The 27,546-nt window shown below is 45.3% G+C and overlaps 1 protein-coding gene across 1 annotated transcript; it reads left to right on the forward strand.

Moving 5' to 3' along the window:
• The first annotated feature begins 2,507 nt into the window (after nucleotides 1-2,507).
• On the forward strand, nucleotides 2,508-26,930 carry LOC135919893 (solute carrier organic anion transporter family member 4A1-like). The gene is made up of 13 exons (XM_065453891.2): nucleotides 2,508-2,615; nucleotides 3,562-3,888; nucleotides 4,272-4,547; nucleotides 7,933-8,035; nucleotides 12,122-12,221; nucleotides 16,015-16,136; nucleotides 16,871-17,272; nucleotides 19,103-19,192; nucleotides 20,196-20,394; nucleotides 21,411-21,567; nucleotides 22,940-23,210; nucleotides 25,828-26,030; nucleotides 26,591-26,930. Exons 2-13 carry the CDS (start codon nucleotides 3,580-3,582, stop codon nucleotides 26,801-26,803), a joined length of 2,445 nt encoding a protein of 814 aa, XP_065309963.1. The 5' UTR covers nucleotides 2,508-2,615; nucleotides 3,562-3,579; the 3' UTR covers nucleotides 26,804-26,930.
• Nucleotides 26,931-27,546: the final 616 nt, after the last annotated feature.

The following is a 27,546-nucleotide window of genomic DNA, read 5'->3' on the forward strand; positions in this document are numbered from 1 at the left end:
TTCAGGAATTTTGAAGATATAGTGAAAGCAGCAGAAAAATTCTGTACTCACCTGTACAACTGGGTACTTCCATTGGAAGTAGTAATGAACAGCTTACAGAAGATCCTTCTATAACTTGGGATGAAGTTAGAAGGGCCTTAGAAGAGGTGAAACGAGGAATAGCGGCGGAGGAGACTAGATGGCCATTACAAATTCATATACGTCACCACAGTCACACCAGTCACAATAACTATATTTCTTACTTTTCTCACTGGATCACGAGCAAAAGTGGCGATAATTTTTTTTATCTTATGTTCGGTTAGCAGTCGCTATTATATCGTAATTAGAGGCCATGCCGTATGGGCCTTTTATAGATTAGCACTTTTCCGTCAGCAAACAAATGCGAGCCTTCTGCGCTCTATAGCTAAAGCATTCGCGTTCACATCAGAGCAGTTGGCTCGCGAGGCTAGTAAACAAAACACCTCGCGGGAACCGGGCGACGAGCATCCCAAAGGAAATAAAGTCATCGGAACAGCCTTTGTAATCTGACGAGAAAAAAAACAAAGCGAGAAAAGAAACGTTGGGAAACTCTTACACGTAGTGTTCGATTCTTTCATTAGAGACTAATATGGGCTTTGTTGGTGAGGTACTGCATTCCGAAGAAAATATAAGTCGGTCTTAATCGCTTAAACTCCCCTTTCATTGATCTCATTAGCGCTTCCCTTACTCCAGCACACTCGTGCCTTTCGCGAGAACCTGTTCCACAAGAAGTCAGCCAGCAAGCCGCCGTTATTTCCGTTGCTCTGTGTGGGAATAAACAACCCGTCGAATAAAAGCCTCTGCATATGGAAGCCTCTGCCTTATACCGGAGGAATTAAGCCTGATTGTGTTAGGACAATGACCTCTTTTTTTTTCGCTCTCTTTCGCGCGTGCCTCGTCTTCCGAAAACAGCACAAACAAAATGCGAGTTCCTAACGTTATTATTGCCGTTTACCTGAGCAATAGTGCGTCTCGTGAAGGTTCTTCAACCGTAGTGCCTTTGGATAAACATAGGTACGCAACCGCGAAGGGAGACTGTCACTGAAATATAAGAGGGCGGCGGGCTTTCACTCTTTTCATTAGGAAGGGCTGACATCCCGAAGCGTTGACATACGTTCTACTAGTACGGGAAAGTTGTCCTTGTAGGAAAAAAAAGGATAATATAAAACGAGCGCTCTTTTTCGACAAATAGGTTTGCGTGCGATGTAGTTCAGTTCTTTCACTGTCGCCACAATGTGGCGTAAAGTAGCGAGATGGAATTATTCCTGGTGATAAAACTACGAGTGAATGAGGACAACAGGGAGGGCGCACAGTAAGTACTTTCAAATGAAATGTTTCTGTTTTAAGAAATACACGTGACCTTAAAACGCACTTCAACGCATCTTTAAAGCATTGTCTGTATGAGTGCAGCACTTCTCGACTGAAGCTTTAGAACGTTCATTTTAAAACCTTATACGCCGTAAATGTCTTCAACGCACATCACCAGCTATGGAACTTGACTTCAGTTTCATGGCGCTCCGCTTCACACACAGTGTTCACTCTCTTCCTCTTTTCCTTTTTCCATTCCCCATTTGTTTTACTCCCAGTGCAGGGTATCGAACCAAACCCTCGGGCCCTATAACGTAAAACTATTCCATTATGTTTCTATTCCAATCTTCTGACGTCAAATTTGCGTAACCATCAACGCAAACACCGGGTGGTCACCCGCAGGGTTGTCTGAACAGACCAATCAAACGCTCTCCTCGTTCATAGGAGGTCACTTTTGTTTGCTTAAAAAACGAATAACATTGCCTACACTGAGCGGCTTGTCGTATCTAATTGGCTGACAAGAGGCGAGGAGTTATTTGTCTGCGTCTCCGATACAGTATTCCAGCTTTTTAGACAGCACCATCTTGGGGGAGAAATCTGACCAGACATTGCCAATAATTCTACTCGCATAAAAAGTCGGCCTCAGAAGCAGCCGTGTGAGAACAAATTAAGTTCAACAGAATAAGGCTAGTAGCATACCCGGTTTCTTGAAGAATGCTCTAGAGCGAGTAACTAAACCAAATGTCTACATCCACACCTACAGGGTGAATTGAGCGAGGAGCGTTAACGCACAGATAAGTGAAAAATATGTCGGCAACAGTAAAATCGAAGAAGTTGCCTACACAGAAGTCCATAATGTGGCAATACGGTACGTCGCTATGCATTGCTTCAGCGTTATAGCATTTACGTCAGCATCAATCGTTAGATGCGTTCTGCCGGAATCTTCTTTTTCTATAATTCAGCATTCCGTGTAAATTCTTTCTTTATATTGAATTTTTTCTGCACCCTATATCTTTTATTTCTAAGTGGCAATTTCCAAATTTCTGATGCCTTCTCCGTGTACGTTTCTCTTAACCGCCCGATTCCTAGCATATATAAACCACTGTGGTTATGCGCCATGAGCACTCTCGACAGAAAAAAGCAAAATAAGAAGGCAAAGAAAAGAACTGAGGAAGAAGAAACAAGACGATCCCTCGTGCAGCACGCGTCACCTTCAGCGTGGTCTCGTACAAGGTCGCATCAGCCGCCATCGTTGTTCTCGGCCGCTTTTTACGCAATTCTACACTGACGTGAGTGAACCACGCCCTCTATTTTGGCCTTTCTAAGTACCCTAACTGCAATGTGTCGTGGTTTTTTGCTGCGGATACCTAGAAGTGGTAAAAGGAGTAATTTTCTTCGAAGCAGGGAAAAGAATCCTAGTGCTGCCATAAATTACGGAGTTCTGGTTCTCGAAACCATACACTGCGTTTTGAAGGGCTCCATAGTGGTGGACTACGAGTTAATTTTTACCACCTGAGGCTCTATAACGGGCATCCAAAGCAGAGCAAATGAGTGTGTTCTTTGTTGTTGTTTTTTTTATTACAACCTCATCAGAACTCCGATGCTGCGGCCGTGAATCAAGCACGCAACCTCATGCTCAACAGTGCAACGGCACAGTCGCTGGGTCATCGTGGTAGGCGCGCCCTATACCATTACGACTGGCGAGAGAACAAGAAATCAGTCACTTAGTTTTACACTTGGTTTCCACAGTAAAGCTCCTCACCAGGCTTTATTTTACAATTAATAATTTCACAAGCAAATGAGTCCACCTAATCCCGAATTTCCGGAGTCTTCTTTCATGATGTGAACTTGCGTAATTTAGATGAGTTGACCAGCTGGAAAAATAAGTTAGCTCATTTCATCGCGTTTCATGTAGGACGAAGTCCATCGACGTAAAGAAGAGTCAACTCATAATCGGTGAGGGAGGGCGTCAGTGCTTAATTTGAGCTAGAACAAATGAATTACACACACAATTTCTGCCCAGCAAATCGGCTTGATGATGGTGCCGGCTTTATGTCCCGTAAGCTTCGTTTTTGAGGCGGAGGATGGCGTGCGCTCATACATTGCCTCTGAGATTTACAGCGCGCACAGCGCTCAATCTAGCACACCGCTCAATCAAGCACACCACTCAACATAGCTCAGGCATACAAGTTTAGCATGGTGATGTCACATGCTCGCTTTGACACCCGTCCGCAGGGTTCCTCCCAGACGATCATGTGGTCCAGAGAGAACCCAGGCTCGGACTTTTCCGTCTCCTCCTTCGGCATGTCGGTGCCGCAGCTGGTCAAGGGATCGTCGCAGCTGCTGCCGCAGGATCAGCCCGGCTCCGGCAGCGACCACGACGTGCACTGCGGCCTGCTCGGCTTCTACCCGGCCTTCCTGCAGAGCTACCGCACGCCCCGGTGCTACCTCGTTTTCATCTGCGTGCTTGGCATGACGCAGGGCTTCGTCGTCAACGGCCTTGTCTCCGTGGTGACGCCCACCATCGAGAAGCGCTTCCAGCTGCGCGGAGTCGAAGCCGGGGCAAGTCTGCGGGCTATCGGTTCCCGATTCTGCGGTAGTCTCGTGCGTCGTACCGCGCGCGATAAATTGATTTGCAAAGCGTATATACCTTTGCTAAATGCGTTTACGTAAGACGTCAAAAAGAATTGATGTGTGCAATTTTGTCGTTCTGCTATGCGCAAGTTATCCGTACACAATTTTTATTGGAGGGTCGTTATGAGGCATTTGCTCGCACTGCTGTCATTGTATATGCAGGGGTCGAAGACCTGTCAAAAACACTGTACGTTTCACCTTCTCCTCCCGTTCGTCCTAGCATGCAAATAAGCACCTGCTCCTCACTCTCTACAAGGCGCACGAGCTGCGACCGTCTCCTGACAGGCTGCTCTGTCGCAAAAAAACTACAGATGATCCAGAGCATGTTCAACGTGGCGTCGTGCATCATGGTAACGCCAGTGAGCTACCACGGGGGCATCGGCCACAAGCCGCTCATAATGGGCATCGGCGCGCTCGTCATGTCCGCCGGCTCGATGGTGTTCGCGGCGCCGCACTTCCTGGCGCCGCAGTACATGGCGCTGGACAGCGGCACCACCGAGGTGTGCCCCCAGCGAGGCCCCGGACAGTGTGGCTCCTCGGCGTCGTCCAGCGCCACCAACGCCAACGTCTTCAAGTACTTCTTCATGGTACGCGTGCTTCGTGCGTCGTTCAGCTGCCGGGGAAACACATTGTGCGCCGTTTGCGTTTGGTGATGCATTTATTATTGACGCCAGAAATGATAACAGGGCCGCTGAGGTATGGCATGAAACCACACTCAATCAATTATTCATTCAATCAATCAATCAATCAATCAATCAATCAATCAATCAAAGGGCAAGCGATCAGCAAAGTTACTGGGACACATTTGTACTTCCTACAGATAATTTATGGCGATACCAATAATGAAACAAAGAACAAGTATTTCCATCCAAGGATAACGTCTGCTGAAAGTCCAGTAAAAATTTGAGACAATTTATCCGATACAATGTACCTTAGATTAACACAAATATTTCGCACTCTTCAAAAGATATACTCTTCGTTGAAAGTGTTTCGTGATCATCTTCTTTCATTTAAAATTTATCGTGTATACTATTAAAAGTTGCGCATATACCTAACGATGCTGGTTTCTTGACCAAATACCTTCTAACAGGCTTGTTTGAACAACGTACTTGTACTGTGATGCCGCAAAAGCTTGGTGCGGGCGCGCCATGGGCACCCTACTTTCATTTAGCAAAGTGGCGTTTGCCTAACTTGTACCTTTTACAAACTTGCGATTTCGTGAAGATTGCGGCTCGATCGCTTACGCTCAACATACCTCGAGTTCTCTTTTAGATGCATCCAAAGTGAGTGGAGTCCGTCTGTACTGTTACGAAGAAATGGGTAACCGACGGTGGGACCAAATCTCTTGTCTTTCAGCACAGCAGCCCAATGCTTTGACCATTGGGCCGCATGCTTCTCTCGTGCCAAACACATTCTTTGAAACAACTGGCCCGTGAGTCCCGGGCCATTTTCCCGCGTACTACTCTCGTCACAGTTAGCGCTTTGAGGTGCCATGTTTCACTGACACACTTTTTATCGCAATAACAATTATCCACCTTTTCGACTGGAACGACCTGGGCTTCGCCGCAATGCCCTCTGTGCAACATGAAAAATTGCAAGATGAACGCATATTGACGGGGTGTCTACATAGCTGGAACAGTCTGTTACCATGAGTAACGAAAGAAAATCACGCAGTGCAATGTAGAGCAGCCAAGAAGAACCGAGAGTGCAGGAGACACGTACAGCAAGAAAAAGCTGGAGACACAACAACACAACGTCTGCAGTTCAAAGGATGTTCCACGTCCGACACCATGACAGCTATTGGCCCTGGCTAACCCTCTCAGGGAAGGTTTAGCGTACATACACACGCACATACACATGCCAGACCGCAGCTCGATTTGTCACCCGCTTCATTCGAAGGTTGTAGGTTCGGCTTCCACCGGTGTCGAGTTTTCTTCCACTTTTATTTCTCTTTTGCGTATGTTTAGATTTTAGTGCAAAAGCAGGTAATTTCCTCTATGCGTTCCTTAGCTTCCATGTCTGTCTGCTTCGTATATGCTTGCTACAAGGGCTTGACAGTATCGAAGATACATGTATTTTTGATACTACTTTAAGATACTGTTCGAGTATATTTTATTTATATCACGCTGCACCCGGTAACACATGTACCAGTGAGATAAATGTGTATTGTATGAGTTACAAGAAACACGTATGGCAAAATTCACAAGGCGACCCCGAGTCACTAACGGCACGTATAGTTTATTGTGGAAACTTTTATGCCAACTCTTCTTTCTAATTACCAGACATGGCTGAAAAATACAATGCTCTGCGGCGCTAGTAATAAAATAGCTTTACTAATTTAATTTTAATTATGGTCATAACGTGAATACTCTTACTGCATAATGGATGTTAAACGGGTATTCATAGCATACCATTCTTCTAGGGACATTGTGGCTAACAGTTTATATACTACATTTTGCACTGAATAGAAACAGATTATGCGGATGAATGCAGATCTCTGAAGATTTTTAGCAATCTTAATGTAGTTTGGGGCGAGCGCCTGATCTAGGCACCTTCTAAAATATGGTCGCCGATCGACGCTGGGCAAGTGGTTGGACGGCGAAGTTCTAAATGACAACTAGAACGATTACCCATTGAGGCGTAAGTTGAAATTACGGACGTGGTGACACTCACACGCACTTTATATCCCCGGACGTGACTTGGCTTTCGCCGCTACTTCGTGCACCTATGAAGAGTGGACCAGAAAGACGAGAAATTCGTCGCACCTCGAATGCATACTGCTCTTCAGGAGTCCTCATTATACATGTCCGCGCGACTTGCCACGCGGCTGGCCTTTCGAGGCATTTTACGTGTACTCGCGGGATTCTTTCATGCTCAGAAAAAACACTTTTATGTCGCACGTATTCAGTAACAGAAAGCTGTATCGGGAGTTCTAACGCGATAGCTTTAAGAGCCCCATGTCGCAGAAAATCCGTCATCGGCGTCCCGTGTCCAGCGTTGACCATCTCGGAGCGAAAAATATTTCGAAACCAAGCATACCCAACCACGCAGGCCCTTCGTGTAGGGCAATGACGTTACTGAACTAATTGAATTTCTCAAAGTAAAATGCATCAGAAAACTCGTAAAGTACGACTTACACACAACTTACAGGTAAGATAGTGTCAAATTATAGTTTGAATATACGAGAAAACATAATTGTGTTACGCGGAAACTCAAGCCAGCGTTTCCACCATTTATAGAGCGACGCGCCCGGTTCCTTGCAACACCACCCAGATGGCGCTCGCCTCCGCGCAACCGCGGCCCACGCAAGAGGCCGCGTTTCTACCAGAAAGCTCGCGTTCATGCAAAGCGTTCGCCGCCAGGGTTTCCCGACAAACATTACGGTTACATAAGATACAGTTGCCGAGAAACGGGAGGAGCAATCACGCATCTTTGAATGCTATCGCGTTACACTCTTGAAGACGAAGCTTAATCGTCCTTGATATTCTTCATGTTGCTCTACAATTTTCTCAATTATCCTTTCTATAAGTTCAATAATTATTTAAGGCTATTTATGTAACTAGGTGGTATGCAAAAAATAATCTGAGTATCTCCAAGCGACGGCAAACAACATTATCTTGGTTCTGTCCAGCTACGTGACCTTTGCGTACTTTTAAGTATTGGTGCATGATAGTAGGGACATCCTGTATATGCCTACAGCAGGCTTTCTTTCCATTGTCCGAACCCGCTATGCTGTTTCTCCATGTGTAACTTAACATTTTACACCGTTTCCTCTACCACTGTCGAGGCGCCTAGGTTGTCCAGGTTGTCAAGAAATAATTGAAGCCACTTGGACCCCTTGTTTTCTCTCGCTCATAAGGAAGAGTTTTTTGAAGAAATCCAGTAGCAATGAAACAGATGGGTCTAGAATAAGCGCTGAGATGTCTCTAACGTCAGATGCCCTTGTATATAATGTTCTCCTTTATGACGCAGGCGGGGCATGCGCTGCATGGCATCGGCTCATCGCCATTTTTCACCCTAGGCGTGGCTTACCTGGACCAAAACACACCATCGGCCAGCGCATCTTTTTATATGGGTAACTACCTTGGCTACTGAGCAATGCAAATTTTACCAAATGCTCACCTGATTTATATTAAGGTGAAACGCCGTAGTACTGTCATTACAGAAGTCTGCGAGGCTGGTTCAACGTGGCTGGGGACTCTACACAATGCAGCGGAATGAAGACTGACGGAAGGAACACATACAAAAATGCGCTGACGCTAATAACTGGGGTTTATTATTTCGAACGGAGCAGTGACTATACCCAACATCTTGCACGTCAGAATATGCGCTTTTTGTTAGTAAGATCGATTAGACGCATGGCAGATAAGAAAAACTGAGAAGACTTTACCTAATAAAAGCACAAGATACTTACTTTGCCTTTCTGTTAATCACTGTTCTCTATTATTCTGTGATGATGTCACAAGCCATGCTGTTTATCCAACTAAAGAATCAATTTAAGAAAAAACTTCAATATTTAGGGCCACATAGCACCAGGCATTATGTCTAGCTTCTCAATCACTTATAGAAGTATGACAATCGGTAAATAAACGAATAGTTTCTCAATCACATTAGGCGAAAATTTGACACAGGACACGCAACTCTATACAGGCGTGTGAAGCTAACAAATAATGAAGTCAATGAAAGCACAGGGAAAGTATTTGCAGTTTTAAAAAGTTTAGAAATGATAACATGAAGGAAAATGAAAGGGGATGAAAAATACATAGGTTGCCGCCGGTCAGAGAAGAACACACAACGGCCACATTACGCGTACGTTGAACTACCACTTGTGTTACGGCTACGATTGTTCGAACGTCCACATTCTGTAGCATCAACGTATATGTACGAGAAATGCCCCACTCATGTCCATGGTGGCTGATATGGAACATTCATTTCAACGATGGCGTCACGTAGTACGTGAACGTTAGGAGCAGGCAGCTGACCAATAAACCCTCGTATGCTATCTAACGGCATCAAACCTGCCGGAGTCGAGACTCTCGCTATGTAAGGGTCAAGAAGAAGAAAAGGGTAACTCCAAGTTTCATTATACATATATATATATAAATATATATATATATATATATATATATATATATATATATATATATATATATATATATATATATATATATATATATATATATATATATATATATATATATATATATATATATATATGCTGATATCTGGAGAGTTTCGACGAATGAGGAGCAGCAGAACCGAGAGGTGCGACTTCTTTTACTCACTACCATACGAAGCAAGTACATAATGAAGCCAAGGAACCTAAACCTATATACAGGAAATTATTTCTAGTTTTCACCAAAGCATTAAAAATAATAAGCTAAAGAGAAATAAAAGAGGGCGAAAAACCAACATAAGAATCAACAATATATATATATATATATATATATATATATATATATATATATATATATATATATATATATATATATATATATATATATATATATCTTGTCAGCTCTTGCATGTCGGTTGAGCGTTACATATAGAAATATAAAGATTACACTGCTTTCTGCTTGGGGCGTTTCTGCGTTTTCCATATCCGCAGCACTGGGGCTGAGGTTTGAGCTCAACCACAGAAGATAGACGGGTAGCTTTATTTCGGCAGGCGGGCTCATGACGCAGGGTGTGAGACCGGGCCAGTTGGTATTCCATTGCTGAAGTGGCTAGCTCAATAGTAGACACGGGGCACAAAAGGGCCACAAGAACAAGCGCCCTTATGACGCTATTTGCCTATGATGTCTGCAGTAAATGTGTGTTTAGGATACTGCCACTTAGGGTCGATCTGCCTAGGTACTTCAGCAAGTAACTCCTGACGAAAGCTACTTTTGTATTATAAACTGCGCTTGCGTAGATCAGTGCAATAATTTAACGCGATTGCGTTAAAGGCCCCTTGTCGCAAAAAATTCTATGTCGGCGTCGGACGTCGCTTGGCGAAAGCTTATTCCGAACCATAACAACGCAGGCCCTCCGCCTGGTGCAGGTTCGTTACTGAACAAATTGAATTCCTCAAATTAAGATGCGTCAGAAAAATCCTAAAGTACAGCCTAAACACAACCTACAGACATGATAGCGTCGGATCGTAACTTCAATATACCAGAAAACATAATTCTGTTACGCGGAAACTCAAACACGAACCGCTTTTACGAGAGGCGTCGCCCACTCGGTTCCTTGCAACAACATTATCGCGCTCGTATCTGCGCAACCACAAGAAAGCTTCGGTTACCAGGAAGTGTGACAAGCAGTCAGGGACCTTTGAAATCTCTCGCGTTCCAATGTTAAAATGTAAGCTTAAGCGTCCTCCAAATTGTTCTGTGCTCTAGGGCGCCTCGGTAGCGAAAGATACCATTAGGCCGCACATATATTCAGTGCCCATGGAACAAAAGTACGAATGGCATTTGCACACATTCATTCAAAAAGGCTCTCTATATTAAGTCACATTTTAAGCATATCCTTCGATATTCTTGCCGCGATGGTTATTATGGGTAATATTCAATATGCCTAATACGCACAGATTAGCATCGGTATGGGACTACAAATGCCGCTGTAAAAGCGCTATTTGTGAGCATTGTCGTCCTCAGGTGCGTTACGGGTCATTAATGTCTCATAAAAAGTCTGCAGATCCCACGCACTGTGGGAATTGATGTAATCAAGTCTTTGCATGCTGTTTGCTTTGGTTGACGATAATTATCGGTGATGTTGGCGGCGAATGCGTAATTTCTTCAGCGTTTATTACAATACGAGAGCGGTGACTTTATGTTAAACGTTGCGCTGCGTGCACCACTGCTGTTTGTCTGCGTAGTCCACAGAACACAGGGGGAGACATGTTTGCTTGCCGCATTGTTTTGCATTATTGTTCGTTTTCTCTGAGAGCGTTGGGCATTATCATGGCCGCATATGGCACAACGCATCGTGGCAGAGGTGGTAAACTCTAAATGAATTATGGGTCTGTGTTCAATTCACTTGATTAATATAATTGTATGCATACATAATATACATTCATTCGCGGTCTGCACCACGTTTCGCTGCGTAGCGTAGACGGTCCTCTTGCGCGCGGCGCTTCTTTCGGACATGGGTGTCCTCGACGCTCCGCCCACGCTTTGGAGCCATTTTGGAGGCACTCGTTTACGTGCTCCTTCTGCATATGCGGCCAGCATGCTACTGAGCCGTCAGCTACGAGCGCTTACTTCAGGCTATGAACGACTGTAATGTTTACACTAACCCAGCCCTGCACGCGACCTCCGTAGCCCAGCACCTACGTGTTTGTCGCTTAGCAAAGCAAGCACCGCACATGTCATAGGTGCAGTGCTTGCTTGCTCGTCGGGATGCGCGGAGGCGAGCTCCATCTGGTGGTGTTGCGAGAAACCCGGCGGCGAGCGCAAGCAAGAGCACACCACCACCAGCAGCAGCGCCCGGAACCTCATGAGAAGAGGCTAAGAAAGAAGGGTAAAAAGGACACCGACCACTGAATGAATACAAGAAAAGGTGGTCGGTGTCCTTCTTTTTACCCTTCTTCATGATGCCTCCCGACCAGACGGGCTTCCGTCAAAACCTCGACTTCAGGCTAAGAAAGCTTTGCTTAAATACCGGTGTCGATGAAAAGTCAGCTCAAAGCTTTGGGCTTCGCGAGTCCTTCAGGTCGGGCACGTATTAACGAATCATGCTCAAAATAAACGCTCAGCGACGATGGCGGGAGGTCCGTCCGCACGAACTAGCACTACACGTCACACGAGGTGCTTGCGACCTTCGTCCCTGGAGACCACCAGGACTATGTGCAATACCTGTCATGTGTTTTCTTTAGAGTGATGAATGCCAGTGCATGAGAAGCCTTGATCTGTAGCACTTCGTCCTCTGTGAGGAGTGCATAAGTCTTGGCTTATCTCCCTATTAGCTTATCCATAGGTCTGCGTTGTCATTTAAGTGAATATGAAATGAAGGGTCCTGCTGATATAAGCCGGAGACTTAGGTCAGTGGTGGTGCCTCCAGCGATAGCGGTGCCAAATTTAGTGGCGGCGCGTTTCTTTAAACTCTCACACGTGCTCACAGGGATGCGCACTATAATGAAGAGTTCGAGGCACCCACCTAACACATTGTTTTGCAGGTATTTTTTACGCCACATCTGTCCTGGGACCCGCCATGGGCTTCGTGCTTGGCGGGTACTTCCTTTCAAAATACACGGACATAACCACCGATCACTCAAAGTAAGTACGTTCGTACTTTCAGGGCTGTGTTTTGAGTACTAAGTTGGAAAAATATTTGGGGAAAATGTGTGCATATGAGGCCTTTCTGGAAGGTTTTTGTCTATGAATTAACGTGTCGTGATATCCCTGCTTTTTGTAAAAATCGGTATCTTGTCCAGTCGTGGTCTGCACTGAGGTGAATTGCAGTGCGTAGGCAAATGTGCTCCGTCTTTATCTTTTATTGATAGCTCATGTTCCAGCGCAAGCTCATTTACGCATCGTCCAGTCAGGCCGACATATGTCTTGCCGCAAGATAGCGAGATCTCATTACAACTACGGTGCCACATTTCATATACGGCTTGGCATGCTTTTTACTGCAATGGAAAGTATGCGTGGGCACAGGTGGGCGAGCTTTCGTGGCGCAAAAAACACGGTTGGCGCCTCATGCCTGTGCATGGGAACATAAGGTATCACTAAAAGGTAAAAACGGAGCACATTTGCCTACGCTCTTCAATTCGCATCAGTGCAAGCCACGACTAGATAAGATACTGATTCTTGGAAAAATCTGGCACACCCGGCACGTGAATTGTTAGAGGCTTATCACATTAAAGGGACACTGAAGCGAAACAATAAATCAGTTTAGACTAATTAATCATTGCTTGAGAACCCTGCAGGCAGTCATGTAAAAAAATAGTTTGATTATTAGATGAGAAAATGAAGGTCCAAGTATCAGTATTTGAATTTCGCGCCGAAACCCCAGCGCTCTACGTCAGCGTGACGTCAGGGATTCCAAAGTACCTTTTCGTATTTGGGCTACGTTGCCTGAATAAAGGTTCCCGAAACTTGCCATGTTTAATATTTGGTTCCTTTAGAACAGAATGTAGTCAATCTGTGCAGATATATTTAATTAGTAGGCCCTAGAAGATGCCATTAAAATCCAAGACCTCACAGCCCCCAGGTGCGGGAACTTAAGTAGGCGTCGCCACTCGTATTTTGTTCTTGCGCTTTTTCTGGCTTACCAAACGTCTTATCGTTGTAAGTGTGGTGTTTTTGGTGTTGTAGGACGGTAATTTACTGATGCAGAAGAAATCATTTTTCACTTTAGTGTCCCTTTAAAGAACGAGGTTCATAATGTATTAGCGATATTTCAGTTTTACTCTTATTTATTTATTTATTCAAAAGAACCTTACAGGCCCTATGGAACGGCATAAAGTAAGGGGGGGGGGATATTAAACAGTAAAGGTATAAAAAGTACAAATTTCCAACAGGTACAGTGCTACAAAAAGATAAAAACAAGATTATCAAAAAGACTAAACTATCTCTTGCTTGCAAAGAGAGTTTTTTGGACGCCGGCTGTGTTTGGGCTATGGCTTGACTGAAGCTTTTAGATATGTTGCGCATTTTGTTGTCTGTGTATATTGAATTGTAGTAGAGAATAGAAAATATTCGAAAGCTTGCGCCTTCCCTTGTCCCCTTCCGTCCTTCCCTGTTTGCGCTAAGCGACCATGATTTCTTCTGGTCTACTGAGCAATATGTGTGAAAGGTAGGCTACGGGTGGAGAGTATAGGCTATCTGCGTATGAGGCTATGTGCCACAGTAAACCATAGTAAAATGTATCAGATCTAAGGAGTCTGAATCTACATACACCGAAGCTTCATGTGAGCCCGCAAAGAGTCGAAACACGAGGGCCCATACACACGCACAAACAGACCCACACACAAATACACATACAAATTATACCGACCCTTTTGTTAAGCAGAGTTGCCGACTACTAGCGAGTATGACGGACGCCTTGAACACATCAATGTTTTAGAGGCAGCATGCAAATAGGTACGTAGCGCAATTTCAATCCATTCTATCCGCGAAGAGCGTTTCATTTCTTCAATACTGTGCAGCCGTGGATGCACGAATGCGAGCTTCCTGTTTTTTTTTAATCCTTTCGCGCAATGGCCGATGCCGCAGCTCCCACGCATGCGCGGAGTCGAGCGCCATCTGTCGGTGCTGAAGGAACCCAACGGCACGCGTGGTGCGCGTGCTCCGCTGTGACTCGTTGGCTTATTCTGCAAGGGAACAGTCAGGCCTCAGTTCGCAGGGTCACAAAACCGAGTGATGTTCGCAAACAAAAACTTTGATTTAATTAGTGCGCTGTGTCAAAAAATACCCAATCACGTAAGCCGCATGAACGATGGCGTCAATAATGAGGATACGCAAGGTTTCCAGATCCTTGTCACGATCGTGCGCACGAACTTTGAAGGGCATGCCCTGTGATGATAAACAGAAAAGGGCATTCACAGCATATTTTTTTTCCAACGCACTAGCTGAGGAATTTCTTCGGCAGTTAACCGATGGGCTCACATGAATAAGGATGGTCCTTAATAAACAGTGACATTATGATGGCTTGTTACAGGGCCTCTAAAGCGTGTCTCGCTGTCAACACATGTTTGGCCTTCGTTAAAGCGATTGCGCGACATTTTTACCTGCTTAATGCCTATGGATAGGGTAACCTTTAAACACTATTAGTGTCTTCCGAAATGCTCCTGCTTAGCCACCACTAGGCTTCGCACGGAAATATATGCGGTGACCTTGTTCAAGTCATTTCGTCAGTTTGGCCACGTACGCGTAGAATCGTACCGATGAAGAAACACAGTAGTCGACGCAACTGGCCTGGCACAATAGCAGAGGCAAGTGTATGTGACTCCACCTACTCGTTAAACAGACCGTGAATCATTTTTCACCACACAAACTGGCAGATCTGCACACGGTGGTTTTCCCAGAATAAGGAAGATGCCAGACCCTTCCTGAGCTTCCCTCTAGCGTTTTTATGTACATTATTGTAATACCTTTCAGTCTCGCGTAGTTTTGGGTCGTAAATATAAACTTGAACTTCAGCTTGTACATTATTTCACCATCAAATAATGTTCATGTGTGCTGCGGCGACAGAAATAAAAACGCTCTATAGTTTGCCGCGAAGTTATCTTATTCAGAAGGAGAATGTTTGTAGCCAATGCTGGCAATTCAGTCGTTTATTACGCATCAGCACAACAAAGTTGTGCAGTTCGTTTTTGATGTAATCGTTTACAGATTTTTGACATAACCCTTTAGGTCAACAATGCAAGAAAAACGGGAGCCTAAGTCCGGAGCCAAGGTTTCGACAAAGTTGACGCTGATCTGTTCTGCTGATCACGTCAAGCCTCCCTCTTCCTTTTGCTTTTTTGTTTTCTTCATATACACCAATTTCGCTTCATTGCTCGACATGAAGTAACCTGCAATAGCGCGTATTCAGTGACGCGCATCTGAATGTGCAACTCACCTGGTGCTGTTGGTAAAACGCCGTACGCTTCAGTGAACTGCCCTCTGTGCCTTGCGCCTTGCACCAAAGTACCTCCTATCAATTGTACTCTATAATTAATGTTCTTGTAAGTTCGAGACCGGTTGTGGCAATACAGGCAGGTAGAAAAGCTACACAACGTTTCACCATATTGTTCAACAGCTTGTACTCGAGCCTTATCAAGAGAGCGTTTGAGTTTTGTAGCTTGTCCGCCCGGCTAAATGCATTGCGTCCTGGAAAAGGGAAGATGCGTCAAGTTCTTGAAAAGTACCTGTTTCGACAAAGCCTAGTAGCGTACTGCACGCATCTAAATGGTAACGGACATTTACTGTATGACAGTACATACATTTAGGAGGTAAGCCCTGCAAGGCTCTCCAGCAGTTGTTTGGACCCCTCTCATAGAAACACTTCATATGAACAGCTGATGAGATTCAACCGCCGTGCCGGAGTCGGGCTCACGATGTAATAACCCGTTTTCCTTTTCAGGCTGGGCATGGACTCTTCGAGTAACAACTGGGTGGGCGCCTGGTGGATTGGCTTCTTCGGCGCCTCCATTGCCGCTTTCTTCACTGCCTTTCCCATGGCCAGCTTTCCAAAGGCGTTACCGAGTACGCAGAAGCCTATTTTCAAACCAACGCATTATCTGTGGCTGACTGCGTCCCTCAACGCATTCCCAATGAGTGTGCACGCTGAGACGACGACTGGATAGATCTGCGCAAAAATGAGTGATGCTACCACTTTGAGCTTTGCTAACGGCTTACTGACTTCTTTGTTGGTCGAGTCACGTGGCAGAGTTATTTATTCCACACTCGATGGGGTATCATGACTGACTGCTATGCAGTACCTGAGTGTTAGTACAGACATAGTATCGTAACAATCGCGCACTTGTGTAATTGTACAAATTAAATTAGACTAGTGAAATGGGGTAAAAGAAAGCTTTGACGCTCTTTATTCATTCGCTGTTCAAGACCCAGAAGCTATATAGCATAAACGTAAACGTGAAAAAGAATTCCAATGCAACAAGAAAGTTTTGATAAACACAATAACGTTGAACTACTGATATCAATTTGGGGTCGATTACAAACTTCATGAGCCAGAACGCTTTCATTTGTGGGCAAACAAATGAATAGTTTTCTTTGCAAAGCCTATCGACAAAACGAATAAGTTTTTTGTGTGCTTTGACTTTTCTGTTTTTTGTTCACAATAATGGATGCTTTATAATGTGTAGATTTGTAGTTTCAATCTGCGAGAAGAGTGGCACATAGAGTTAAACAGGGTAGAATATGCTGCCATGTACAAGTGCGAAAGGCGTATCGCGAACTTTCCCACTTAATCGCCGCAGCGGCCACAGAACGGGCGAAAGATCTGTTGAGGCTGCAAAAGGAGAAGCGGATGCTGTCCCTGAAGCAAGCGCCGAGCGCAGCCAATGTGCCAGCTGCGCCGGACGCCCAGGCTGCACCGGGTTCGCAGGCAGCGCCAGATGCCCAGCCTGCTGCTAGGCCGACCTCACAAGCTCCACCTGAGGCCCAGGCTACTCCGGGCTCGCAGGCTGCGCCGGGTGCTAAAGGCACGGCGAGTGCACACGAAACACCAAAGCCTGGTGCCGCGAACCCCCCGCGCGATATGCAGGTTGCGTTGGAGGTGACTACCGGGAAAGAGCAGAAGAGGAGCTTTGCAAACCACGTCAAGAGGCTCCTGTGCAATCCGACATTCGTCTTTCTCACGCTCGCTGCGTGCGCTGAAAGTGAGTTCTAGAGTGCCAGCAGCCTGGACGCCTGGAATTTTGAACTCGCTATAACGCCGTTGTTAGTGCTATAGCGCGGAGGGGGGGTGTCATTCTGCAAGGCGGGGCTGCGTGAAAAAAAGTGTGCGTACCATAACTGAGAATTCAAAGGTGAACATGGATCTTTCGAAGTAGAGCGTAATTCACTAGTTATAACTCGAGAACACGATCAGGCACCATCGGTCGCCAAAGATAGTACACGCATTGTCTTTACATTAGGCGTCCCAACTGAAAACAAGATGGCATTGCACTAATCGGCGAAAGCGGGAACACAAGAAAGCGTTCTAGCTAGCCCTACTTTGCTCGCATTTCAATTGTCCATGATCGTACACGTAAACTACACCAGCCTTTGTAGGTATCCCTTCTTCGCCGTCGCTCTCACGCATACCCGCCCTGCTGTGTAAACGTCTTTGAAGGCATTAATGTCATTAAGATCGCACCATTTGGGAGGCTCTACAATTAACGCCTACTTTCTGGTTAGTTGGATAATTATGGCAAAATTATGTTGAATGAATTATGTTGAAATTATGTTGAAATGTTGAATTTCAGTGTCGCAGTGTATTATGACGACTCATAAGTTTTCGTATGTTTTTGTGCCAAGTTCTACGCCATTTATGGTGATTCTTGAGCTCCGTAGGATATTGACCGGTTATGACAGCGAGTATGGGATGGGAGGGATGGGGAATATATATCTTCTGTGTATATCTCTAGCGAATACATTAATAATTACACGTCCGGCTCTTGCGGTGAGTAATAATTGACATCAGGAAGAAAGGCATTTTATTTGCTACTTTGAAGGGGACCCTGTAAAACCTAAACCTAGCTGCCAAAGAAAAACTTCACTTTGGCCTAGTTGGTATTTACTGCATATCATATGTATCACTCTGTCCTCTGTCCTCTCTCCCTCTGTCCCCGTCTTTATTTGCGGTCAAAATTATATGTAGCTGCCAAAGGCTTAAATAAGAAAGGGGATTCGACAGCACTTCAAGTTAAGTTTGGGTTCCTGAAGTCCAGGCTATAGCTCTATTCCATATACAGGGTGTCGCAGCTAATTTTGGCCAGAGTTTGAAAATATACGAATACCACGTATAGGTGGACAGAACCAAAGTAATGTTGTTTGCCGTCACTTGGAGATACTCAAACTATATTTTTCATTCCACCTAATTAGATAATTATACTTAATTAATTAATAAACTTCTCAAATATTATAGTTAGATCAAAAGTGTCAATCAAAAGATCGTAGAGAAACATGAAAAACTACCGATACAGCGTTCTGTAGCTGAATACGTGCCATATAAGATTGTTTTCCCGAGCGTGAAATTAGCCCGCAGTACACGCACTATTGCCGCGTGATTGGCCATCTCGAGGCACTTTGCGTGTATTCACGTCATGTCACGTGCGGAAATAATTTATGTGGCACGCATTGAGCAACAGAAAGGTGTATCGGGAGTTTTTTCATGTCGCACTAAAATTTTCGCATTTACACTTTTCATATAATTATAATATTTGAGAAGTTTATCAATTACTTATCACTATGTAATTAGCCTGAATGAAATAAAAAAAATTTTACCACGTCCAAGCGACGACAAACAACATTACCGTGGTTCTGTCCAGCTACGTGTCAGCCGCAAATTTTTAAACTCTTGCTAAATTTAGCTGGGACACCCTGTAGAGCTAACATTTTCTAGAGCGTTTTTTGAGCGTTTTTCTAGAGCTGTAGTATAGTTGTCGTTGCCATTGCCTCAAATATTAACCTCTTAGTTTTTTCACGAGTTGTTGTCTCGATTGCAGCTATGATCGCATCAGGACTCACCGGCTTCGCAACGAAGATCTTCATCTCCATGTTTGGCATCTCGTCAAGCCGTGCTTCCAGCCTTCTAGGTGGGCTCCGACTGCACTGCGGGGAAACTTATTTGACTGCGCAAAGTAGCTGTTCTTCGAACGTGCAAATTCATTTGCATTGACGTTTTCCCATCACGATAGCACTATTCACGAAACGCATTTACCTATGTGGATTTTGCCAGTTCATGCATGGGTACATGCAGGCGCTCGATATGCAGCACCACAGCGGCATCGCGAACTTATAGCAACCGGGCCACATTGTTGTTTTCATTGCTTGAGAGTGGCAGTCACGATTGTGTATTTAGTTGTTCGCTAAGTCGCATGATTAGGTCAAAGTAACGACTTTGCGAATCCTCTCGCACCAATTCTTAGCGAGCGTAGGAAGCACCGTTATTAGAGAGCGCTCACCGCACTGCTGCGTGACCAGGCGTTGGTGTCAAAAACAGCGTTGCTTTATTGCATCTTGTTAGTCATCAGGCTTATCGGTATTAATTTTCTCACATAATAAGGTGACGCACTTTTTTGGCCGTTCTCTATGAACAAAATTTCCGGGCTTTATTTTTTGTTCTTCTGGCACCTATATATTCACCCGAAATCTAAGGTTTTCTGTTTTTTGAATAACTTACTCCCACTAACACCTTTTCTGTGACCACTTTTCTCTTTCCTAGTGATTTAAAATACACTTTCTGTTATAATTGCGTGGGCTACATGTTTTCCGCATTTTTAACCCTGAGAAACGGTTAAAATTCATCACAACATACAGCGACTGCTATTGTGATGACATGTATCGATTACTACTCAGTTGCCGTGATAGCTATTTATATTACTTCTTTAGAGGACATTTGATTGTCTTTCTGTGTACTTTTGTCTCACTACAATTAAATTATTATTTGCAATGCCTCGTGATTCTGCGCTGTAGATTGCCTTGACGGTGTTGGAACAGTTTATCTTGGCAGATTTTGACTTACTCTCCCTGCCTTATTATTTTCTGCACAAGTGTCTATGCCTTTGACTTGATCTCCGCTGCGCATGCGCATTGCAGGCATTGTGTCAGTGCCGAGTGCTTGCGGCGGAACCCTGCTGGGAGGCTACGTCATAACGAAGCTGAACGTGAAGTCGTCCACAATCGTGCGCTACTGCGTCGTGCTGTCCTTCGTACCGTGGTTCACGCTATTTGTCTTCACGCACTCCTGTCCCAGCAGTCATAGAGCACTTGTCAACGTCACCATCAATGCCGACAAGTAAGATTCCTGAGTACTGGCCGGAAGAGATTAGAATCATCCTCTAAGTTAGAATTTCACGCCCAATTTTGGCAATTCACGCTGATGGTGCGTCGGTTATTAGGACTCTTTCAAGACGGTGATTCGCTTGACTGGTCTATGTGAATTCGAAAACACTTCATTCATTCATTCATTCATTCATTCATTCATTCATTCATTCATTCATTCATTCATTCATTCATTCATTCATTCATTCATTCATTCATTCATTCATTCATTTTTAACAGAATGACTAATGATTGCGGTATTACATTTGAGGTGAGAAAGGTGTGCGTGTGAAAGCTTATGTTTTAAAGACAAAAGCAGGACCCTATAAACTGAAAACAATACTTTCTGGACTGTAGTCCACGAGCAAGCAGATCGTAGGCACGTTCAAAATGAAAAAAGAAAAGCGAGGGCTGACTTCACCTGAAGCACTTTTACGATCCTGAATTACATACTGAAATCAGGTAATGAATTCCAATATTGTAGTCAAATAAAAGTATTACATCCTTCCAAATATTTTTGCTTAGCAACCAGGTATGGGTCGTGGACAATCTAAAGATGAGAAAATAGTCGGCCGAAGTTCGTCCCAGCACACACTACACAGCATTGAGGACTCCAAGAAAAACTTTCTATCGCAAGAACATATGCCGCTAGACTGCAATCCTGGAAACACGGTACTGATTAAATATAACATGTGCTTAAATTGTGCACGTTAGTTAAAATAGTAATGATTATTAAAGAGCACAGCTAAATGTATATAAACACAGATAAATGAGCCAATGCAAGTCAAAAGTCAAAAGATTATCAGGATGCAAGGTATAGCTGCGTAAAAGCATGAAAAAGTTCATAGAATAACAGAGTAGCAATGTGATATTTAGGCTGTAATGCGTGTCTGTTATTACCGTTTACTAACTGCGCATAATGTGAGATCCCTTGAAGGAATCACAGTAATTGACGGTTTGGCTACGGTGGCGTGGCCACACTGTACGCAGCCGGAAGCTCACCTTCCGTGACCTCGAGCAGAGCTGCAACGCGTACTGCAACTGCTCGCGCATCGGTTACGACCCGGTGTGCGGGAGCGACAACTTCACCTACTACTCGCCCTGCATCGCCGGGTGCGGCAACGTGAAGAAGTTCAGGAGCACTAAGGTGCGAACCCGAAGTAAAACAACACCGGCGGCTGAGGAGAGGCCTCGTCACATGTCGCGAATGCTGTGCGATTCCAAGACGCAGCGGCCGCAGAAAACACTATCCCGCGGTAGCTGAAGCAAAGCGACGAAATTTCGTTGGACATTTTCACAGCGGCGGCTGCGTCTGACCAACACCTCTTGGGCAAGGTGTGGCCAGTTGTAGTGTGTCAGCAGTGCGTGTGACGCACATGCTGAGGCGAGAGCGCCAGCGCACGCTCGCTGCTTGCACTGCGGCGGTCGCTGCGTCGGCACACACTTCGAATCCAAAACGCGCGGCAGAAATGTGTCGCGACATAGGCTTTGGGCACAACGCCGCTCATCGGAGCGTTCCGCATCGCAGATTCTTAGCATGTGAAACCGGCAGAACGTGGATTTATGCCAAATATTGAGCAAATACTATGTAGTGTTGCGCAAATAGCAGCGTCATGTGTACGTTACTGCATACCAAACCACTATACCTCGTTTCGTGCACAAATTTAACAGGCATGTGGCACATTGCAGTGGGTTCTATTCAATGAACACGTATGCGGACGTTAATTGCCCTTCGCTTCAGCGAAACGCTGTGCAGTGTGTTACTTCGCGCATGAATGAAAGTATACTCCCGTAAGTGGTAGATAGAAAACACAGTACCAGACGGTAACCGAATCGGTGCATAATAACATTGCCGACAGAACAGGCATTAGGCTCGGTGACGAGAGGTTTCTCGTTAAATAGGTGCTTGTTAAGGGCAGAAGGAATGAGAACTTGCAAAATTTGAGAGCTGTTATTTAACAGTATGCCCAAACCTAGCCTATACCTTGCCTCAACCATGTGTATTGTTGAAACAGGCCAGTTCTACCGCACCTGTCTTGCTCAAGCTGGTCATCAGGGCCCATAATTACACAACGAATCTTACGCTAAGACTGTTCGTTTAAGAGCACTTGCCATGCAAGTGGCAAACAGCGCAGAAAGGCGAGGACGAGGATAACACGCCAACTAGCCTAACGTCGCTCATTGTAGTAGGTGCCAGCTAACCGTGACTGTCGAACACATATTTAGCGCAGTTTGCCGGTAAGTGGCCGATGACGCTCAATAACGAACGAAAAGCTTTGTGAATTCAGCACTGAACTCATACGCGCAAAATAAATCAGTGCAGAAAGGAAGCCGGCAGCTACAGGCATTCCCACGCGGCCCCTCTAATAAATAATAGCTGCTAATCGAGTACGATAAAGTTGTTTAGCTTCAGTGGTATCCGACATGGTAGTAGCATGACGTAGGCCTCACTGTAACCACCTTCTACTGCATGCTTGAATTTGTGACGATCTTTCCTATAGCATTGCGGTTGCGTGCAGCTGTACACCCAGTGCACATGTGTGAACGGTCCGACGCTGTTCATGGCTGATGATGAAAAGACAAACGAAACTGGCAGCCACTACATGGCCAGACGTGACCCGTGTGCCACACACTGCAGCCTCCTCTTCGTCTACGCTGCCGCCATATTTGTCGCGCTCTTCTTCACGTTCCTGCTCATCGTGCCCGCCCTTACGGCACTGCTACGCTCGCTCGACGAAGACATCAAATCCACCGGCATCGGCATCAATTACGTCGCCATCAGAATCTTGGGTACGCGGGCACGCTCTGTATGGGGCATTCGTCTGGACTTCATGATGTATTGAGCGCCTAAACTATAGGCCGTTGCATGTGAATACAACGGGGTCATAAGTACTAGCCTATAAAGGACAAATCTGTCATCGCAAGTTGCAAGATAAACTGATACAATCTCACTGATGCTTGCTTTTCGGGGAAATTGAATGCATCTATATATATATATATATATATATATATATATATATATATATATATATATATATATATATATATATATAATGACGGTAATCGCGGTGGTGACGTCATTAAAGCCTGAGAGTTCCTATGGCAGGTGGTCATGAAGTGGCACCTTGTTAGGCGGAGAGCGCTGTTTGCCTGCAAAATTGAGCTCCATAAAAGTAAAACGACACTAGTAGGCAGTTTATACAGGCCGTTTCGCTTAACTTGAATCGAGGTTTTAAAAAATGGTGAGTCGCAGCTGATTGAAGGCATCGGCATATGACTTGTCGTCACGTGGCGCTCCTTGGACTAACTTTATGTTCCCTTTATTAGTTAATTAGCATGAATTATACAAAAGTTTTAATTTCACTTAGAGGCCAAGTGCCTTTCGTTGCGTTGTAGAGGGGATAGAAAAACGACCGATTCAATTTTTTTGTGCCAACGTACATTGTGCGTGGCGATATTTCTGGGCGTTTATACAAAGCCCGCGAAATATCAAATAAAACCACGTGACTGCGCTCATGCGCCATCGTATTGCAGCGCTCTCCATTTGGTGCGAGAGAACCGTGCCGCGGACCGTGGCGAAGTGAGTGGTCGCGGCTCTAGGCATCGTCTTCACAGTGCGTGAGCATCTTTGGCGGTGGCCACAGTGTTTCCAACAATATGTTAGAGCGAACTCTCTAGCGCTGCAGTCATTGACCTAACATGGAAATGATGGTATGCACATGAACGTTTCTGATCTTCGTGTATGTGGATTCAGACATGCTTGCGGCTTTATTACGCTTTATATCACTGCATTGTCGTAAATTTGAAAGGAAATCTGTACTGTTCGAAGTGCAGAAGACGCTACGAGCACACAATCGCTACTAATTGCGACGACTGAGCTTGTCGAAGCGGCCAAATAGAAACGCGCCAAGCATCTCAAAACACTCGCATGCCAGCGATAAATTCACAAGGGCGTTTCACATCGCTTGTCGATGCATGCGTCCGTGACGTAATGGTTTCAATATCCGGCTTCTGTGCTAGAGGTTCTGCATTCGAATGCTGCCATCGGACAATTTTAATAATGTTGATTTGATCATGTAATACTTAGTACGTTGGTGAACATGACAAGTTTACAAGGCCATGAAGCCGTTTGAAGCCAGAAGGACGAACTTTAGACAGATCCATGTAGGCTACTACCCATAATTCCCACGCTGGCTCAAACGCTCCCATTGCAGCTCCCATAGACACTATAGCGCCTGAGTTCCCTCTAGTAATTATTGTATGAAACCCTATGGTGGTAGCACACGGAAAGGAAGCGCCATGGCCCCTGATAAGCGATAGACTCGACGCACGGTTGAGAGTACTGCAATGCGATAGCGCACGAGCGCAGTCACGTGGCTTTGTTTTTTATATTGCGCGAGCTTTCTTTAAACAGAAAAAAAAAGAAAACAATCGCCACGCAGCATGAACGTTGCCACAAAAAATTGGAACTGTCGTTTCTAAACCCCATCTACAACGCAACGAAACGCACTTGGCTCTAAAGTAAGTATTAGGAAATTTGCATAATTGATCTTGGTTAACTAATTAAGTGGTATATAAAGAAAGTCTAAAGAGCGCCACATGGCGGTAACTCGTATGTCGTTGGTTGCGTTGAGGTGCGTTTAACCACTATTTTAAAAATCTTTGGTATAAGTTGAAGTGATGGCTCAATGTGCTGGGATGAAGATGGATTGTACAGAAACACGAACATAGCTCTTGAAAACATACCGCTAAAGCATAGAACACAAGGAGACTACTACAGGCACAGACACAGACGCGCTACATTATGTCCAGATACGAATGCATAACTATTGGCGCTTTGCCTGAGCACGAAGAGTGCTCATGCATATTCCTGTCTTTATGCACGACCTGGAAAGTGGCCAAATGTGGGAAGGGAGCTGTTTCATTGGGTTTCTCGGGCGGTTAACAGCGAAAAAAAAGCTCACCACGGCTGAAGCTGTGTCATGCCATGTCGCAAGATTTATGATGCCTGCAGCTCTTTCGAAAGGGAGGCTTAAGAAGTAAAGTAATAAAAAGAACAGACAGTGAGAGATATTATTGGGTGCCAGGGAGATGTCTTCGTGAGCCTTTTCACTTTTGGTAGCATATTCACATGAGAGCTAACGTTTTACATTGCAATTTCGAAAGCGCTTCGACCTTTTTCGTGTGAATCACTGCTGGCAATATGCGAGACCTGTGCATATAGCATGCTTGCTTAGAGCGCGTAAGCGACACACTGCGCATCAACGAAGGCAGCCAGGCCTTTTAGGTAGGGTAATGACCATGTTTTCAGGCACTGAACTTTTACGTATGAGCAGCTGCATTCACCTACACAATTTATCTCTATAGATTCCGAGTCGAATGCGCGCTTTTCCACCCTCTTCGACAGGCACCATCCCGGGCCCGATAGCGTTCGGTTACCTGATCGACCGCAGTTGCTTTCTGTGGCAAGGCACTTGTGATGGTGGCTCGGGTGCCTGTGCTGTCTACGAAAACTCGGCCATGGGCATGAACCTGTTCATCATCATGTTGAGCGTCAAGTCGGCGTCCATATTGTTCTTCTTCTTCGCCTCACTTAGCAGCAAGACGGAGGTACGATCAATCACTTCTACAACCCCGTAGTGCACGCGAAGTACAGGTAAACATTCTGTATCGTGCCAGGGCCTTCGATACCACGCATGGGCTGCCCGGTCTTTCAGGATAATATGCATGTTTTATACATTTTCTAGTTACCTCGAAACTTGCACCACGCATCAAATGAAATTGAATTAGCTGAGTCGGCCACACGACTCAGTCGAGGAATAGAGAAACCATAGTAGTGTAAAATGGCCGCCCTCACATTCTTTCCGGCTAGCAGCACGCCATCGTCAGCCAAATGGCTGAATCTTCTTATAGCTCGCACGCTGCCAATCTTCGTCTGTGTCTGTGGCCGCCGCGAGAGGCTGCTGGTGACGCCGCTACAGGCTACTGTGTTTTGTTTGGTGAACCAGAAGTGACACTTATCATGTCGCTGAGGCCGTGACGGTGCCAGGCTGGAAAGATGTGGCCAAAGTGCATTTCATGCGTTGCGATTCCCCGAGCGTCTTCCGAACGCTTGATGAATTAGCGATTTCACTTGAAATGTTGATTCAAACCATGGCGAAACGTTTCAGGCTAATGTGCCGACCGCGGCGGGAGTGACGCCTCCGGCTAAAGGGGCCGAAGATGTCGTGTCCTTCAAGAAGCGAGGATCCGGCGGTTCTCTCAACGCGGAAACCGTCGGCAAAGAGGAAGTTAAGGAAGATGGCAGGGACAAGTTGAAAGTGGTTCACGGCGAATCCAGGGATGAAGTAGCGAGAAACGACATCCCTGTATCCAGGGACTGAAGCATCCGTAAATGAATTATAAAAAAAGAAAGCAAGTGCCAATTAAGGAAGCATTAAAGAGGTATGGTGCCTCTCAGTTGGGCAGACATTATACTACAACTCGGCGCACAGCGCTTGTACAGCGTTTTTTTTTATAGCGAAGCTGTGTACCTCTACCCCCCATTTCTCGGTCATGTTCGTGTGCAAAAACAACCAATCACAGTGGGAGGCGCCCACCGCGTCTGCCGCTGGGTTCCTTGCAACATTACCAGATGGCGCTCGCCTCCACGCATCCGCGGAAGAGAGTGCCATGTACCTCGACGTATACATAAACGAAGGAAAGACTTGCTCAAGCACCCACCAAGAGAATCTCAGAAGAAAGGGAAGGGGAATGCTGCAACAATGGTACACAGAACACTTTGGGGCCACAATAAGTAGAGGCGGTGCGTGAAATCTTGAAAGGCGTAATGGTGCCAGCGCTAACGTTCGCAAATATTCTATGCTTCAAATCACATATCAAGGGGGGGGGGGGGGTTGAAGTGAAAGATTGGTAGGCCGGTTGGCTTTGTGAGCCCATGGTAAAACGACAAATGAGGCAGTGCAGGGCGACATGGCTTGGGCCTCTTTTGAAGTCGGAGAAGCACAGAGGAGTATGTTTTGCAGAAAGACTCAGGAACTTGGATGAAAATAATTGGGCAGATAAAGTGCACAAGTATCTGTACTTGAAAAGCGTGTACGCATAGTCGAGGAAGATGCCAAGAAAG

Source organism: Dermacentor albipictus, chromosome 2 (assembly GCF_038994185.2).
Source record: "Dermacentor albipictus isolate Rhodes 1998 colony chromosome 2, USDA_Dalb.pri_finalv2, whole genome shotgun sequence".
In the NCBI taxonomy this organism is placed as follows: domain Eukaryota; kingdom Metazoa; phylum Arthropoda; class Arachnida; order Ixodida; family Ixodidae; genus Dermacentor; species Dermacentor albipictus.